The following is a 19,809-nucleotide window of genomic DNA, read 5'->3' on the forward strand; positions in this document are numbered from 1 at the left end:
AATTCCACTAATCATTTAAAGAATTAATATGAATCCTTCTTAAAATCTTCCAAAAAATAAAAGAGGAAACAGTTCCCAAATCATTTTATGAGGTTAGTATTAGCATGATACTAAAACCACAAGGAAAGAAAACTACAGGCCAATATTCTTGATGAACATACATGCAGAACTCCTGAAGAAATAATATCCAACTGAATTCAACAGCATATTGAAAGGATCATCCACCATAATGAAGTGGGATTTATCCTGGGATGCAAAGATGGCAGTATATGCAAATCAATGTGATATATCAGATTAACAGAAAAAAAGATAAAAATCACATCATCTCAAGAAATGTAGAAAAAAACATTTGACAAAACACCATTTCATGATTAAAAGTCTCAAAAAACTAGGTATAGAAGGAATTTAACTCAACACAATAAAGATGACATATATATGAAAAACCCACAGTGAACATATTTAATGAAAAAAAACTGAAAGCTTTTCCTTTAAGATCAGAAACAAGCCAAAGATGCCCACTCTTGCCACTTCTTTTCAACACAGTACTGAAAGTACTAGCCAGAGAAATTAGGCAAGAAAAAGAAAGAAATAACATCTAAATTGTAAAAGAAAGAAAATTGTCTCTGTTTGTAGATGACATGATCTCATATATGGAAAAACCTAAAGACTCCATTAAAAAATTGTCAAAACTAATAAATTCAGTAAAGTTGCAGGATATGAAATCAACATACAAAAGTCAATTGCATTTTTATACACTAACAGCAAACCATACAAAAAGGAAATTAAGAAAGCAACCATATTTATAATAGCATCAAAAATAATAATTTGAAATAAACTAAACCAAAAAGGAGAAAGACTTATACACTAAAAACTACAAAACACTGATGAAAGAACTTAAGACATAAATAAATGAAAAGCCATTCCTAATCCCTAGTTCACGGATTGGAACATTTTTTATTGTTAAAATGTCCACACTACCACAAATGACCTACAGATTCAATGAAATCCCTATCAAAATCCCAATGGCATTTTTTATATAAATAGAAAAAAGAATCCCAAAATTCCTACGTACAATCCAGGAACCAAAAGCATAGGCAACAAAAGCAGAATTAGAGAAGTGGGACTACATCAAACCAAAAGGCTTCTGCACAAAAAAAGAAAACCATCAACAAAATGAAAAGGCAACCCACAGATTAGGAGAAAATATTTGCAAGCCATGTATCTATCTGATAAAGGGTTAATATCCAAAATATATAAGGAACTCCTACAATTCAATAGCAGTAATAATAACAACAACCCAATTTAAAAATGGGCAAAGGAACTGAATAGTCATTTCTGCAAAAAGACATAAATGACCAACAAGTATATGAAAAGGAGCTCAACATCACTAATCAATGGGGAAATGCAATCAAAACCAGAGTGGAATATCATCTCAAATCTGTTGGGGCTATTAGCCAAAAAAAAAAAAAAAATCTTGGAAAGGATGTGGAAAAACTAGAAGCCCTGTACACTGTTGGTGGGAATGTAAATTGATATAGTCACTATGGAAAACAGTTACAGAGGTTCCTCGAAAAATTAAAGAGATAACAACTATATGCTGTGGCAATCTTCCTTCCAGGTATATATCCAAAGGAATGGAAATCAGGATCTCGAAGACATACTTGTAGTGCCATGTCCACCGCAGCATTACTCACAATAGTCAAAACATAAAAGCAACTTAAATGTCTCTTGACAGTTGAATGAACAAAGAAAATGTGATATCTAGATAGACACAGATAAGACATATAGACAAACACACACACACACAGACATACGCTTCATCCTCAAAAAAGAAGGAAATCCTGCCATTTGTTACAACATGGATGAACCCAGAAGACATATGCTAAGTGAAATAGGCCAGACATAGAAAGACAAATACTATATGATCCCACTTACAGGTGGAATCTAAAACAGTCAAACTCACAGAAAAAGAGAGTAGAATGGTGGTTACCAGGGGCTGGGGAGAGGGAGAAACACGGAAGTATTGGTCAAAGGGTAAAGTTTCAATTATGTAAAATGAGTAAGACCTAGAAATCTACCATACAGCTTAGTGCCTACAGTTAACAATGCTGTAATGCAAACTTTAAAATTAGCTAAGAAGGCAGACCTTATATTAAATGCTGTCACCACGAAAAAAAAAAAAAAGAGAGGGAGGAAACTTTTGAGGTGACAGATATGTTTATGGCACTGACTGTGGTGATGATTTCTTGAGAATATACTCATGTACAAACTCACCAAGTTGTATACATGAAATATGTAACTTCTGTATGTCACTCATACCTCAATAAAGTGGGTTTTTAAAAAAAGCTCAAGGGGCGCCTGGGTGGCTCAGTCGTTAGGCATCTGCCTTCAGCTCAGGTCATGATCCCAGGGTCCTGGGATCGAGCCCCACATCAGGCTCCCTGCTTGGCGGGAAGTCTGCTTCTCTCTCTCCCACTCCCCCTGCTTGTGTTCCCTCTCTTGCTGTCTCTCTCTCTGTCAAATAAATAAATATCTTAAAAAAAAAATAAAAATAAATTTAAAAAGCTCAAAAAAGGATCTTAAAGTAATGTTCTAATCAAAAAATGGACAAAGAAACTAATTCCTTATTGAATATATTCTCTGACAAGTACTATGCTGGGTGCTCTATTGTTCTCAGTCCCTACCACACCATTCTAAGTAGGTAACATTTATCCCATTTTTTTTATTATGTTATGTTAATCACCATACATTACATCATTAGCTTTTGATGTAGTGATCCATGATTCATTGTTTGCATATAACACCCAGTGCTCCATGCAGAACGTGCCCTCTTTAATACCCATCACCAGGCTAACCCATCCTCCCACTCCCCTCCCCTCTAGAACCCTCAGTTTGTTTTTCAGAGTCCATTGTCTCTCATGGTTCGTCTCCCCCTCCGATTTCCACCCCCTTCATTCTTACCCTCCTGCTATCTTTTTTTTTTTTTTTTTTAACATATAATGTATTATTTGCTTCAGAGGTACATTTTTTAAATGGAGAAAACTGGAAGGTCAAAGTATTTGTCAAAGGACGTACAGCTGGTTAGAAAAAGTCACCAAGCGGTGGGAATCCAACTCAGTTCTAGTCTCTAAACTTTACTACCCCCCAAAACTATAATCTCATTTCTTGGGGCACATGGGCTAATGGTAACAGAAGACAAAAATTAAATTAGATGAATGCCAAATTTGCAGGTAAAGAAAAGAATCTGTGTTCTTTAATAAAGAGAGACTAGATTATAACCTCCATAAAAATAAGGGTTGTGACGGTCTTCTTCCCCTCTGTATGTCTAGCACCTAATAAATATCAGTAAATGTCTGTTTAATTAACAAATGGGAAATAAAATACAGAATCAGTGAAATATAATTAACACATGACTGAGCTCTTATGATGATGGGTTAGCAAATGAGCCCCAATATTTTAAATTCAGGAAGCACTATTTATAATATTTAAGGAGTCATGGATATTTGGGGAACTTTCATAATACTTATTAAGCAAATAAATGAATAATTTGTCCAACAAAAAAGAAATCAGTAGCAGACCAAGAAAATCTGAACTGGATTTTTGAGCAAGTTTGGCCTGATGACTAGGGACCATGATGACATCTCTAAATCCAATGCTTGACCAAGTGGCCTCACTGGTTGATGGATTACACAAATCCTCTCCTTAGGTATTCAAAAAACTTATAGCAGAACAATTATGTGGGCTGTTGGCACATCCCAGATAGACTGACTTAAATATATATACAGGATTGATACCCTTTTATTTAACAAACTACAGCATAGAAAGCCCATTTCTATTTGATTATTAACCAAAAAAAGTTTCTTTATGTAAGAATATGATGGTGCTAACCCATCATCGTAAGGGCATGTGCCTTTGAGTTTTTTAGGGGTGGTGAATGACAGGCACTTTGCGGTTCCTCTTGCTCTAATTCTCTCATACTAATATCATACAACTGGTAAAGAAGTTGTTAAGGTTAAGGATGAAGTCCCCCCCTACCTCCCACCAAGTACCTCCCTTATTGGTAGATAAGAGCTTGGTACCTCTGCCTCTAACCCACCAAACAAACCAATTTGAATGGCTTATCAAAGAAGTTCAACCTTCTAATATCCAGAGATTCTATTTCTAACACCTAAGAATTCACAGTAGACTCAAAAGAAATTTACTACCATTTTTAAATTACAGTAAAACACTTTCAGCTCATTATTTTATACCAATGTCATAATGTAAACAAAGTCAAGTATCAGTACATTTTTCTAATGTTCACTCACGAGTTACAGAAATCTTTTGGTTTTTTTATGTAAATACCTTGTAACCAGGACTACCCATTAATCCATCCTTTCCATGTCTTCCTGGTTCTCCCTAAAAAATAAACACATGTATTTTAATATATTTTTTGCACTAATTTTTCTTTCTAAAAGAAGGCAGTACAATTTTTATTTAAAGTAAAATACTGAAGAGCTTTTTCTATCAAACTCACAGCACGTCCAGGAAGGCCAGGAAATCCAGCATTCCCCTTTTCACCTTTTGCACCCTGTATTAAAAACAAACACTTAGAAAACGACCCATGCAATAATTTTATTTTCAATTTTTGTTTTTATTACTCAGAAACGCTTCATTTTTTTGTTTGCTTAGCTTTCTGACTCTGTGCTTGTGCCTTCAACACATCCACAATGATTTTCTGCTCAATAAAGCAAGCATGCTTGACCTTGGCGTGGGCATATTTAGCACACATGGAACCACCATGGGCCCTGCTGACATGTTTTTTCATTTTAGGCAAATTCCTAAGACTTTAGGTCTCACAGCACAAATTCTTTGAAGTTGGCTTGGGCACACACATATGGATCTTGGTGGTTTCCCAACTTTTTCTTGGTACAACGGTAAACAATTCTTTTACCAGAGGTTCTGGACAGCCTAGTTTTGCTAGAGGCTGTATTGTAGAATAGCCTGTGATAGTAGCTGGACCATTGGGGATGCCTCTGGACACCATCCCCAAAGGAGGTACAATAATGATTTAAAAATTCCAACTCAAACTTAAGTTAAAAAGTTAACCTCTTTACATAGTGACAGAATTTATGGAACGACAGCTAGAGTTGGCTCTACAACTCCCGGCAAAGCATTATTTTACCAGGCCAGTGGACACAAAGACATTAAAAAGCAATGGTGAATGCAGGATTACAAGCATCTAAAAACAGAAACCACATCTTGGCAAAATTAAAAAGCAGTGAGTATTGTAAATATAATATACAGAAAATATAATCATCCTCCAATGTGAGGAAATCGGAAGGCCCATAACTGATTCTCCATGGACATGCTGTTAAGCAGCTCCCACTTCCTCCCAAAGAATCTCTCTTTATAAATATTTTAAAAATTCAGAATGATCAATAACATGATGTATTCTTATAAAATACCACACACCAGGTATTATTCTATTTTTTTCATTATTCTAAATAAATTTCCTGAGAAAGGTGAACAAAGCTAATTGCTATAATGGTGAGTGAGCTGGGACTGAAATCCAAGTTTTCTACTTCTATGACATCCAAAGTTCCATACAGATACTTTGTTTTATAATCCATACTTCCCTTTTTGCCATAAAATCCAGTTGATCCTTTATCTCCTTTGGGGCCCATTTCACCCTAAAAGACAAAATATAAATACTGAATTTTATTTTTATTTTTTTAATTTTTTAATTCCAGTATTTATGTCTATTTTTATGTGATTTAACCAGGGAATTCTTCTGTGTGTACCTGAAGAAAATGTGTATTCTATTTCTCTTGTTTTAAATATATCTTTTCAAACCATGTATTCTGAAGTATGCTTCAAGTTCTTGTTAAAAAAAAAAAAAAAAGACAACTTTATTCATTTAAAATAAAGCATATCAGAGGGGATGTGGGGGATGGGTGAAATAGATGAAGGGGATTAAGAGTAAACTTATGATGAGAACTGAGTAATGAGGTATAGAATTGTTGAATCATGATATTGTACACCTGAAACTAATATGACACTATATGTTCACTAACTGGAATTAAATTATTGAATTTTAGAGAAATATGAAAATGTCCCTTGAAGCTTAAAGAAAAAAACAGCACCAATTATAAACAAAGTTTAACTGCCAATATAAAATAAAATAGAAATAATTTAAGCTTTGTTTATAAAGCCCTATTTTTGAGGCTTTATGAAGAAAAACAAGGAAAAATAAGGATAGTTGGTACCATAACAGGGCTTATAGTTAAAAGAATTTTCATATATTAAAACTTACTCATCAATGTTTAAATGCCAAAACATTTGTGACTGGAAATTTTAAAGAAAATTTGTAAAAAGCTTTATGTAAATTATGATAGTAATCCAATCATTTATTTTAATATACTTTACATTTGAGCATTTATTTATAACACATTTGTAACATAAAGAAGTTTTAATTTAAAATAAAATGCAACATTACTGAATATTAAAAGACTAGATTGTTTTTCAACCTTTAATCCTGGCATTCCATGAAGCCCAGGAAAACCCGGAAGTCCACGGTCACCCTGAAAATAAAACTAAAATTAATGAAAGAAAATACATTTCAGCCTAAAAAAATCATCATATATTCAACTTCACCCTGTCAAAATCCACTGGAAAAAAAATCTTTGAACAGTTAAACACATATCTACATTAAAACCCTATCTCTATGAAACATCAATCCTCATTTATCAGTTTCCTTTATGATTAGAAAAGGAAAGTATTCTGAGACTTAGGTGAACTTGTTCCAGTTCTGTGAAAAATGCTGTTGGCATATATATACATATTTTGCAGGGGTCGGGAGTGCAAGCATGAGGAGGAGGGGGAGGGTTGGAAAGGGGGAGAGGGAGAGAGAGAGAATCTTAAGCAGGCTCCATGCTCAGCGTGGAGCCCAATGCAGAGCTCCATCGCATGACCCTGAGATCATGACCTGAGTCGAAATCAAGAGTTAGTTGCTTAACCAAATGAGCCACCCAGGTGCCCCAAATGCTGTTGGTATTTTAAGGAATTACATTGAATCTATAGATTGCTTTGGGTAGTGTGGACATTTTAACATTAATTCTTCTAATCCTTGGGTATAAAATATCTTTCCATTGCGTCATTTTCAATTTCTTTCATCAGTGTCTTAAAGTTTTCATTGTAAAGGTCTCTTACCTCCTTGTTTAAATCAAAAAACATGGAGACAAATGAAAATGAAAACACAATGATCCAAAATTTTGGAGATGCAGCAAAACACCATGAGTAGTACATGAACTCAGTAAAGTTGCAGGATACAAAATTAATGCCCAGAAATCAGTAGCATTTCTATGCACTAATAATGAAATAGCAAAAAGAGAAATTAAGAAAAGAATCACATTCACAATTGCACCAAAAAGAATGAAATACCTAGGGATAAACTTAACCAAGGAAGTAAAAAACCTATAGTTTGAAAACTATAATTCAATGTAATCCCTATCAAAGTACCATCAGCATTTTTTCAGAACTAGAACAAATAATGCTAAAATTTGTATGAAACCACAAAAGACCCCAAATAGCCAAAGAAATCTTGAGAAAGAAGAAAAAAGCTGGAGGTATCATACTTCCAGATTTCAAGATACACTAAAAGCTATAGTAATCAAAACAGTATGGCGGGCGCCTGGGTGGCTCAGATGGTTAGGCGTCTGCCTTCGGCTCAGGTCATGATCTCAGGGTCCTGGGATCGAGTCCCGCATCGGGCTCCCTGCTCCTTGGGAGCCTGCTTCTCGCTCTGCCTCTCTCTCTCTCTCATGAATAAATAAATAAAATCTTAAAAAAAACAGTATGGCATTGGCACAGAAATAAACACATAGATCAATAAAACAAAATAGCCCAGAAATAAGCCCATGCTTATATGGTCAATTAATCTATAACAAAGAAAGCAAGAATATACAATAGGGAAAAGATAGTTTCTTCAATAAATGGGAAAACTGCACAATTACAGGCAAAATAATGAAACTGGAACACTTTCTAACACCATACACAAAAAATAAACTCAAAAGGATTAAAGACCTAAATGTGAAACCTAAAACCAGAAAAAGTCTAGAAGAAAGAACAGGCAATAATTTCTCTGACACTGGTTGTCACAACATTTTTCTGGCTATGTCTGCTAAAGCAAAGGAAACAAAATCAAAAACTACTGGGACTACATCAAACTAAAAAGGTTCTGCACAGCAAAGGAATTATCAATAAAACAAAAAGGCAACCTACTGAATGGGAGAAGATTATTTGCAAATGATATATCCATATATATTTTAAAAATATAAAGAACTTCTACAACACCAAAAAAAAAAAAATCTGATTTTAAAATGGGTAGAGGACCTGAACATACATTTTTCCAAAGAAGACATAAAGATGGCCTGCAGACACATGAAAAGATGCTCAACATCACTCATCATCAGGGAAATGCACATCAAAACTACAATGAGGTATCTATCACCTCACACCTGTCAAAATGGCTAAAATCAAAAAGTTAAGAAATAAAAAGTATTGGCAAGGATGTGGGGAAAAAAAGGGAAATTGGCACAGCTACTGTGAAAAGTATGGAGTTTCCTCAAAAAATTAAAAAGAGAAATACAATATGATCTAAAATTCCACTACTAGGTATTTGCACAAAGAAAAAAAAGTATTAATTCAAAAAGATATCTGGACCCCTATGTTTACTGTAGCATTATTTTTAATAGCCAAGATAGGGAAACAGCCCAAGTGTCCGTCAATTGATGAATAGAGTAAAAAAAAAATGTGTTATGTATGTATATATGTATATATAATGGATTATTATGCAGCCTAAAAAGAATGATATCTTGCCCTTTGCAACAATACAGATGGAGCTAGGAATATTAGACTAAGTGAAATAAGTCAGACTGAGAAAGACAAATACCATATGATTTCACTCATATGTGGAATCTAAAAAACAAACAAAAAGCAGAATCAGACCTATAAATTACAGAAAACTAATGGGTGCCAGAGGAACGAGGGGTAGAAAGATGGTCAAAGTGGCTGAAGGGCAGTAGGAGATACAGGCTTCCAGTTATGGAATGAAAAATTCAAGGGAATAAAAGGCACAACATAGGGAATATAGTCAATGATATTATAATAACATTGTATGGTGACAGATGGGAGCTATACTTATGGTGAGCATAGTATAACATATAAAGACACCGAATTACTATATTGTACACCTGAAATTACTGTAGCATTGGGTGTCAGCTACACTTAAATAAAAAAATTTAAATCTTAATATTTAAAAAAAAATATTCACATAAAGAGTGACATAGTTATTGAAGGGATAAAACCCTCCAAAGGCAGCTTTTTTCATTCTAAGTTTCCGTATCATTATCAGCTTAAATCACCAGACCCCATGGTTACATTGCTACTGCATTTTCAGTTTCCAGCATTATCTACTGACCTCCCACTGTGAAAGAAGAGGATCATCCTCTCAAACCAACCAACACTCTCTCCCCATCTCCACTTCTAGGAAGCACAAATCCCCTTAGCTTTCTATTACAACTTTGGTTGAATCAATAGTCATTATTTCTGATACGAAGATTCACAACTAAGCCATAAATATGCTGATTGCTTGCCTTTTCTTGCCCTACAGTTAAAAACTGCCTGTTTTGGAAAGAGGTAGGGGGTTGACACCTTATTTTCCTATAAACTTATTACAATATTGAACTCCAATCTCCAATTGTCAAAATCACTTTGAAATATACTCATATACATTGAAACTTTGATATTCTTTGTCTTTTCTAGAGCCTTCTCATTTGTCTCATACACATTTGTTCTCCTCTGTTTATTCCCTTGTTAGGGGAATACATCATCCCATAGCTTCTGAAAAGGAATTCATGGGAGACAACTTTTTGAAACCTTCAATTTCTGAAAATATCTTTATTCTGTTCACTTATGTAATTAATAATTCACATATAGAAGTATAGTTTAGAATTTTCTTTTCCTTTCAGACCTTTGAAGGTTCTGCTCCATTCCCTTCTTGACTTTAGTGTCACTAGTGAGCTGTTTGAAGCCTTTCTGATTCTGATCATTCGTATATGACATTTTTTTGGTGGTTGTACGGTTTTCCCTCTCAGAAAGCTTGTAGGATCTCCTGTTGTTTATAGTGTCTTACAATGTCAAATTATACAATATGCAGCATAAATATGGTCTATAATCATCCATTATGCTAAGCAGTATGGAAGACTTTTCATCTATAATGACCCCATGCTTACACATGTGGACTCAGACCACATACCCAAACTCCATCCACATTTCACATACACAAGCTTCCCTCTAAGCATACTGTGTTAGAAGGCACTCAGAAGGACAGAGACAGGAAAGAGGCTTGCAGACCCTGGGAATGGAACTGGGGTGTGCTATACAAGGAGTGTGAGGACCCAGTATCTGAAATGTGGTCTACAAGGGGGTCATGTGCTACAGGAGTGCCTCTATATTGGTCGTGAAGACCCATCACTTCCTACCAAGGAACATAGCTGAAGCACCATCCATCAGGGGTTCTCCCTCCCTGAAGGCACTAATGACAGTTTGTCCAAGTCTTCTTCTCAGGTCTTCTATCAGTTTCTTCTAAGATTTTTTGCTGATCTTTAATTTTCCTAAGATATTTTCTGATTCCTAATGATCAGTTCATATGGAAGCTGATGATAAACTCTCAGGGAGTACTGTTCAATGACTGAGATTCTCTATATATGGGGGGGCGGGGCACTGGGTCATTTCCCCAAATAGCTCTGGCTATCAGTGGATTCCCCATAGAAGGATCTTCTGTGCCTATAAGTACAACTCCCTCCTTTTCTTTTCAGTCTAGAGACCTTCAGTTTTATCTTCTCTGGATAATAAACTTATATATCCTGCCAGGGTAGAAGAAGGGAGATTCACTTCACTGTACAGAGGTTAGGAAGGGATAGCAGGATCTCATTGTTCTTAAAGGAATATTCAAACATGCTTCCATTTTTTAAATTTTTTTTAAAGATTTTATTTATTTATTTATCAGAGAGACAGAGACAGCACAAGCAGAGGGAGTGGCAGGCAGAAGGAGAAGCAGGCTCCCTGATGGGCAAGGATCCCGATGCAGGACTAGATCCCAGGATCCTGGAATCGTGACCTGAGCCAAAGGCAGATGCTTAACTGACTGAACCACCCAGGTGTCCCCATGCTTCAATTTTTAGCCCTACCTTCAATCACTCCCAGTTTCAGAAATTACTTTGTATTACCATTTCCTAAGCTTTTGGGGTATCTGTATGCATAGGCGTGTGTGTGTGAGCACGTGTGCATGTGTGTGCAAAAGGGATTCTCTCTCATATGAATCATATTACTTTTTATTTTAAGATTGAGCTTCCTTGGGTCCTTTCAGATTCCAAAAATGTAGACCTATTATCTTTTTTATTCTCTGTGTCATGTTAGGTTTTATTATTATAATTATTATTCCATGGCTGTTGCCTTATGGGAGTTTAAGAGATAGAGAAAGTTAATGTGTATGTTCTACCCTTCACCTTCATCAAGAAGTCCTAGTGACTTATTGATGCTTAAACAGTAATATCCAGAGCATCCTGCCCTCTAGGGAGGTAGGTTCCCATCAGTTCACTATTAAGGAGACAGCAAGACAGATATAAGAAAGATATAAATTGATAAAGTATACATATGGTGTAATCTCCAATTGTTCCCATTATACTTTCCACTGGGAGGCTTTAAACCTCCTGGAGGGTTATTACTATGACCTCCTGTGTAGGGGTGCTAATATTCATTCACTTATTCTGTTTTATGCTGAACCAATTTCATTCTTTATCCACTCTGGTTAATTGCAGGAAAATCTGGGAATGTACTTATCTGACTAGACCAATACACTATTGGCCTTAAAAAAAAAAAAAAAATTGAATTTTAACAACTGATCTATTCCACAGATTGAAATATTCCTTTCCACTAGTGAAAGAATGGGAGCCATTATAAAATATATTTTTGCAGAGAGGGAATTGGGGCTTCAAGTCCAGGAATCCCCTCATCCTCTCCCATAATAACTGATGTCAAATAAATAAAAATTACATTATACTTTAGATCTATCTGTATTATGTTTGGTTCCTTTAATTTATCTCTAAGTGTATGTGATAATAAAAAGTATGCTAGGCTCATGGTTACATCCAAAAATCTGCTCACCTTTTACTATCACAGAGAAGATTTTTATCTGGGCACACAGTTTCCCAAGTAGAGACTCTACTTCCCAGGCTCCTTTGCAGCTAAGCATGGCCACCTAACACAGTTCTTGCCAGCAGAATGTGTAGAGGACTACAGCCCGCAACTTACACAGAATTTATTAAAAGGAAAGTGATGACTAGTGATGAAGGCTTGTCTACGTGGAAGGGAACACTCTGAGACTAGACCAACAAGAAGGAAAAACATGAGGGTGCCTGGGTGGCTCAGTTGGTTAAGCGACTGCCTTCGGCTCAGGTCACGATCCTGGAGTCCCGGGATCGAGTCCCGCATCGGGCTCCCTGCTCGGCAGGGAGTCTGCTTCTCCCTCTGATCCTCCTCCCTCTCATGCTCTCTGTCTCTCATTCTCTCTGTCTCAAATAAATAAATTAAAATTAAAAAAAAAAAAAGGAAAAACATGAGTCTTTGGATGAGTACGTAAACAACTGATTACAGGAGAAATATAAACTCTCATTTACACCACTGCATTTTGGGGTTTATGGTATTTTTTGGCTGGTAAAGAATGTCCTTCTCGTGGGTAATAGCTTTCCCATGACCATCTTAATTTTCCACTAAAGATTAAAAACAATCTGTGTGTATATGGGAGAGAAAGATAGACAACAGAAGATCCACTAAAAACCCATACATTCTAGAATTTATTAATCCTAAAATGCAATAATTTAACCAAAGAATAAAAGAAAAAAAAATAAGATTCAGGGGGAGACCAAGAGGCACAACAAGAAAACTGGATGATATTCTCCCCCCTACATGTAGACTCCTAATATTAGAACCAAAACCACTTTTTGTTTTTTGTTTTTTCCTTTTTGCTTCAGGCAGGAAGGAGTGGTAACAGTTTCTACAGAGAGAAAAGATTAAGTTAAGAAGACTACCTGAGCTAACTCTTTAGAAGCTGTGTTGAAATAACCTGTTGATGGCCGGGCTAGACAAAGATATACTCTTGATAAAATGGAATTTAGCTGGACAGTAAATACTTGATAGAAATACAGAAGAAAGAAGACAAATCAGGATTCCCTATTAAGGCTGAACAAAGTCTAAGAATTTCACTCTCTGGCTACAGGTTATAGAAAACATAATCTTCAAATTTTAATTTACCAAAGATAACAAACAAATCTCAGATGAAGTGAGAAGACCAGGAGCATTCAACCACATTAGAATGGAAAAATAAAAATCTGGACAAAGCTACCCTCATGTGCATAAATAAGATTTTTAAGTAAAATACAAAGGCGTAGCATACATATTAATATATAGCAGTCAAGTGGGGCAAGGAAGGCAAGGAGAAAGAGGTAAGAAATTTAGTGAGCAAATTGTTGAGGAATACTGAAACAATATCTACAAAATACAGAACATAAGAAAGTGTTATCTGAACACAGCAAACCTTTGAAGAATTTAGGCGTTGGGGGGCTAACCCCCATGCAATTGAAAATCCACATATAACTTCTGACTCTCCAAAAACAACTACTAATAGACTACTGTTAACTAGAAGTCTTATGAATAACACAAATAAGTGATTAACATATAATTTTTATGTTTATTATATTCCGTCTTCTTATAATGAAGTAAGCTAGAGAAAAGAAAACGTTATTAAGGAAAATACATTTACAGTATTATACTATATTTATTGAAAAAAAATAAGTAGACCTGTGCAGTTCAAACTCATGTTGTTCACCCAAGTTATGTCCAAGGTTTAAAATAATGGGTTGCAAAAAAGTGGTAAAGTTAAGCCAAAATCTATTCACAATGGGCATGTAATGCAAATGACAAATAAATGCTCTTGTGTTGGTCATCTGCTACTGTAATACAGCTTAATCTATGTTAATTAATACAAAAATTGGTATGCTAGAAAAAGGAGACTGCCAAAACAATATCAAAAAATATATATGGCACTGGCTTTGGGGCTAGGTAGTGAACAATGAAAACAATTACTAAAAGTGTAAAAAATAGTGATTCATTTAATAAAGTGGTAAATATCTGATAAAAACTTTGCTGGTAATACTTGCAAAGGCAAATAATGCATCAAATGAACTTAGAGCTACAGGTAAAGAACTGAGAAAACAGAATGTTGGTATCATGAATTGATTGGTATTGGCTGTTTACAAAAGGCACTATAAAAGAAAGAAGCTCAGAAAATAATCGGCCGATTTGCAAGTAGTAATTAAAAGGAATAGACCAAGTCCAAAAATACTGGGATTGGAAGATACAACTTTTTTCTCATCTCTAATAGATAAATGATGAAACTGGAAGAGACCTTTAAAAGAAGTTCAATTAAAACAGTCTCCAGGAAGAACCAAATCAAGGATGTGGCCATAAACACTATTCTTAAAACCTCTGAATCAATGAAGGTGGGTCCAATAAATCCTTTCAAGATGGATAGAATGGCTCAAGGGAAACAACAACAACAACAACTAAGAATGCAATGGATGTCTGATAAATTTAAGTCACCTATCATTATTAGTAGTTAATAAATTAATGTAGAGAGGGTCATGACTAAAGCAAGGACTACGGATGCTGCTATTGGCTGGAATCAAAAGTCAAAGATACAAAATCACAAATATCCCTCTGCTGTTGAGAGAGTTGTACTACCAAAGAAGCCATAAACCTGGACTAAAAGAGACTATGTTTGAAACTTCACCCAACATCATCACTATTTTTAATGTTTTTCTAGCCAGTTTTGAGTAGCCAATGAATTCAGACAAAATATAGAAATAAGTTAAAAACTAGAAGGAAGAAAACTAATCTTTATATATGATCATACATCTAATATACCAATATACAGCTAATACCCTAAATCACTGAATATGCAGTTAATTCCTGCTTTAAAAATATACAAAATTGTTTTTATATATAAATAATAACCAATAAGAAAATATATTAAAGAACATTTTCTATTTGTAATAGAAACAAAGGAGATAAAAATTCCAAGATATAAACTTAGGTAATGTTGAAGACCAATATGAAAAAAACTTCAATGTTATTTCACTGAGTTTCAAGATTGAAATAAAAAGGTAAATAAATCATAAACTTAAATGGGAAAACTCAGTATTGAAATTACATCAATGATTCTATAATTAATCCATAAAAGGAATCCTAATTAAAATATGAGTAAGAATTTCTAAAAACTTGAAGAAAAGATATTGAGCTTTATCTGGAAAAATAAGCATGTAAGAATAGCCAGGAAAATTTTGATTATAAAGAATAATGAGGAAGTAATAGGCCTGCCAACATTAAATCATATTATGAAGTGACAACAATTAAGAACAATTTGGTGTTGGAGAGGATGTAGACCGATAAATGGAACAGAATGGAAAGCCAAAAACATAGAGCCATATGAAAATGGAAATTTAGCAATAACGAGGAGCTTCCAAATAAATGGAGAAAAAGTAAATATTGTTGTGGCAACTGGCTATCCATTTAGGAAAAGAGAGGGAAAAATACAAATGCTCATCTAACTTTACTCCAAATACCAAAGTATAAAGATTCAAATATAAAATAACAAAAGTCTAAAAGTAATGAGTCTTCAAAATGTTGGAATGTGGAATCCTTTTATATAAACACAAGCATAAGGAAAAAAAAGAAAATACACATACATAAAAATTTAAATTTTATGTATGGCTAAAATTTCAAAGACCAAATCAAAACACATAAAAACCAGGAAAAAATATTTTCATACTATCTATGAACTATCTATAAAACTCAATTTTTAAAAAGATCAACAGCCCAATAGAAAGCAAAAAAAAAAAAAAAAAAGGATATGACTAAAAAGGAAATGACAGAGAGTTAACAAAATGCCCCCAAATCACATGACAAGGTTCTTTACCTTACTAATAAAGAAATGCAAACCAAACCAATACCATTTTTAACTTGTACTGGTGAAAATTAGAAACTTGGAATGAAACTTAGTGCTGATAAGAGTGTGAAGAAAGTTATTTTCACATACTTTTGGGGGGAGTACAAACTTACTGAACTTAAATAGGCAGTTTGTATCAAAGTTTAATTATGCATTTAACCCTTTGATCCTGTAATCAATTCCAGTTCCAGGAAATTTTCCTATGGATATACTCAGAAAAATTTACTAAAACATACACACACACACACACACACACACACACACACACACTGCAACGTCTTAAGAACCACAGCATCCCTAAATCAGAGATTTTAAATTGGTTAGGGACAGCCCATGTAGTATATAGCTGTGATTAACCTGCTTACAGTTTCTTTCATGAAGCCTTTTTGAATTTTCCACTTTCCTGTAACTCTTAGAGAATTGTATTCAACTCTCTTCCTTAGCACTTAACAACTGACTATCTTGACACTTACTGTATACGTGTTATGTGCTTTATTAGATCCCAACCTCTTGGAGGAAAAATCCATTCTGGTTCATTCCAATTTTTCTTTAGTAGATATGACCACCATTTATCAATATCCAGATTCTCTCTACTTCCAAGCATATGGGGGAATCATACTTTGCTGACTCTTGAACTTGGTGTGGTTTACAAAATTTGCTCTGGCTAATTAAAGATAAATAGTAGTAGTTTAAGAGCCACTGTCTGATTCTCCAAATACCTGCTCCTATAAGTAGTTATAATCTAGATGATGAAACTTCTATCAGCCTAAGTCTCCATGTGAGGGAAAGGGGGACCCCTCACTACTGCTAATAAATGTGTAGTCTGATGAGCAATAAACCTTTATTTATTTTGAGTCATAGGCATTTGGAATTTACTTGTTACTGCAGCATATGCTACTCTATCCTCAGCTGGTGCCTTGCTTTTGATTAATAATAATTTTCTGAATATGAAAAATATTTTCATTTTCTAAAATACAATAAACACTTTTGAGTCTTCCAAAATATTCCAACAAAACAATTATTTTTGAGGAGTCACTCTCCTGGTTCCATCTGACCTTACAAGAGATTAGAATCAAAGAGAATCCAAGATTTAGCTTTCCTGACTGAAGAATATGCCTTTGATGAGTTTATCCATCCCATAATTTGGTCTAGAATCATAGTCTCTAAAGTAAGGTCAAGTTGGAGCACCTGGGTGGCTCAGTTGGTTAAGCAACAGACTCTTGATTTTGGCTCAGGTCATGATCTCAGGGTCCTGAGATCAAGCCCCACACTGGGCTCCCCACTCAGCAGGGACTCCACTTGAGATTCTCTCCCGCTCCCCTTACCCCTCCACTCAACTCATGCATGTACATGCTCTCTAAAATACATAAATCTTTAGAAAAATAAAAGGGTCAAGATTATTCATGTGCATAGTAAAAGAATATGAAAACTGTTATCTAAAAAATCTCATTCTTTAAAAATTTCTCAGTGTATGCATGTTTTAAATGTATATAATGCTTTGTTCAGTAGCATAGGCATATAATTCATACATAAATATGGAACTACATGCCTAAAAGTCTTCTACTACAAAGATTCTATAATTTAAATTCACCTAACACATCTTGGTGGTTCTTTCTCCTCTCACATAGAAACAAATGTTAAGTCTTTTGAGGCTCAGGCAATGATTTCTTGGGAATTGTTTAAATCTACTAAAATGTTCCCCATCTTTAACACAATCATGGGCAATCCCCTTGGGTTTGGGGATCATCGCTGAACTAGTCAGGCCTAGAAAAAAAGGTAGATTCCTGAGCTTCCACAACAGGGTCACTCCCATAGCTTATTAGTGACCATAGACAGAGTATACCCAAAATGAGGATGAGAAATAGGAGTTTAGAACCAACAAAATATGAAGCACTCTATAAAAATTCAATGAAGGTTTTAAGTTTCCCAGTGATGCCAGTAGAGAAAAAGAAAACAGGACAGAAAATGGCATAGCAGCCAACAAATGAGGCGGGACATGGAATTAATGATTCTTTTCAATAACCTGAGATACTGAATCCATTATAGAGCCTTAAAAGAAGTTGAAAGATCAGAAAATGATCAAGACATTATAAACGTATTCACGGAAGTAATCAACACCTGAGCACACACAGGTTAGCACCCCATGTACAGAAGGGACACTTAACAAAACCTGGCTTCAGTGACTATTTAGGGAAGGCACAATTAGTGCTGCTTTGGAAGAAAAGCCTCTGAGAAAAGGATATAGGAAAGAAGGAAAATGTGGTACCACCCCTTCCATAAAAAGTAGAAAAAGTTCTGAAAATTCCTGCTTTTAACAACAATTCCACAGTTTCTTCAGATTCAGATGAAGCAAAATACTTCATCAGAAAACAGAATGTATATATACGTGTGTATGTATTTAATATTTTTATTAACTATAACATTGGTTATATCAATATATTAATATTTTTAAAGATGTATTTTTTCTACTTATTCGAGAGAGACAGCGAGCATGTGCGCGCACATGTGCAAGCCAGCGTACGTGGAGGGAGAGACAGAGCGAAAGGATCCCAAGCAGACTCTGTGCTGAGAGGAAGCCAAGCCAACAAGGGGCTAGAGGCGGGGCTCTATCTCACGACCCTGAGATCATGACCTGAGCCGAAACCAAGAGCCCGACGCTTAACCAACTGAGCCACCCAGGCAACCCTCAGTATATTAATAGGCTTATCAACAATATGTATACTTATATAAGTAACACATAAATTTATATTCATGTAAGTTTATATTTAATAATGTAATAAACAGACTCTGTTAAGGATGAAAAAGAAGGGCACAGGACTGAGCCCTGGAACAATCTGACATTTAGAGAATGGATAGAGGATAAAGTAAACGGTGAATTCAAAGCCAAGCCAATAACCTGTAACTTCATTAAGCCTCCTTTTCTTGTCCCCCTCCAACCCCAGCCACACACACACACCAGTGTTTGGGCCTTTGGGCTGTGGTGTTATGAGGAAGCTACACAGGTAGATTACCCTCCCTTTTTGAGAAAGAAAATAAACGTGGTCACTTTACTAAGCCAATTCTAACTATTTCTCCCTCCCATATCATTCTTGGCTTTAATTTTTTGTAATTTTTTTTTTTTGTCTTCAGACATTACAGAAGTAAAACTACCAACATCCTAAGTTTTAGCATATTCCCTAATAACCCTTTTAGCTTGGTCCTTTATTACTGTTCTCTCAACATGTATACTGGAGTTCCCTAATTATAACTGACTATATAAATCACTGTAATACCACTTAATCTTTTGACTTTAGAAGTGCAATAATGAAAGTAAATCTTTATTCATCACATCATACTCTTGTATGAATGTTAAGGACAATGGGAAACTGAGGTCTTGAAGTGACAATTTAAATGTTAATTGATCTAATGAGGAAATTAAACAAAATGTATAATTTGCTCCATAATGAGACCTTGGATATAATTAGCATATTTTATTTCTTAACCCCAGAAAAACCAAGTGATGAATTTGTACAAAGTCTAAAAAAAAATAGTTACTACCTCCCATGTGTTCAGAATTGAGTTTGCTATAAAAAAAGTTTCATAATCAACTCAAAAACCCATATATATGTGCCAGTTAATCAACTCAGCCTAATGTAAGTTTTAACAAAATATATTTCCCCAATGATTTAAATATACGGGTTTCCTTAAAGTTGAAGAAGTGTTTT

General features: G+C 34.9%; 1 protein-coding gene across 1 annotated transcript in view; it reads right to left on the reverse strand.

Annotated features, from left to right (window-relative positions):
• The window catches only part of COL21A1 (collagen type XXI alpha 1 chain), a 233,169-nt gene that overhangs the window by 62,937 nt on the left and 150,423 nt on the right, over nt 1-19,809 (reverse strand). The window contains exons 13-16 of the mRNA XM_034991134.1: nt 6,510-6,563; nt 5,621-5,672; nt 4,517-4,572; nt 4,345-4,398 (exon numbers count right to left, since the gene is read on the reverse strand). Coding sequence (XP_034847025.1) covers nt 4,345-4,398; nt 4,517-4,572; nt 5,621-5,672; nt 6,510-6,563 — 216 coding nt within the window. The remainder of the gene's footprint in view (nt 1-4,344; nt 4,399-4,516; nt 4,573-5,620; nt 5,673-6,509; nt 6,564-19,809) is intronic.

The sequence above is a fragment of the Mirounga leonina genome, unplaced genomic scaffold (genome assembly GCF_011800145.1).
Source record: "Mirounga leonina isolate KUSES-001 unplaced genomic scaffold, KU_Mleo_1.0 Mir_53, whole genome shotgun sequence".
NCBI classification, from domain to species: Eukaryota; Metazoa; Chordata; class Mammalia; order Carnivora; family Phocidae; genus Mirounga; species Mirounga leonina.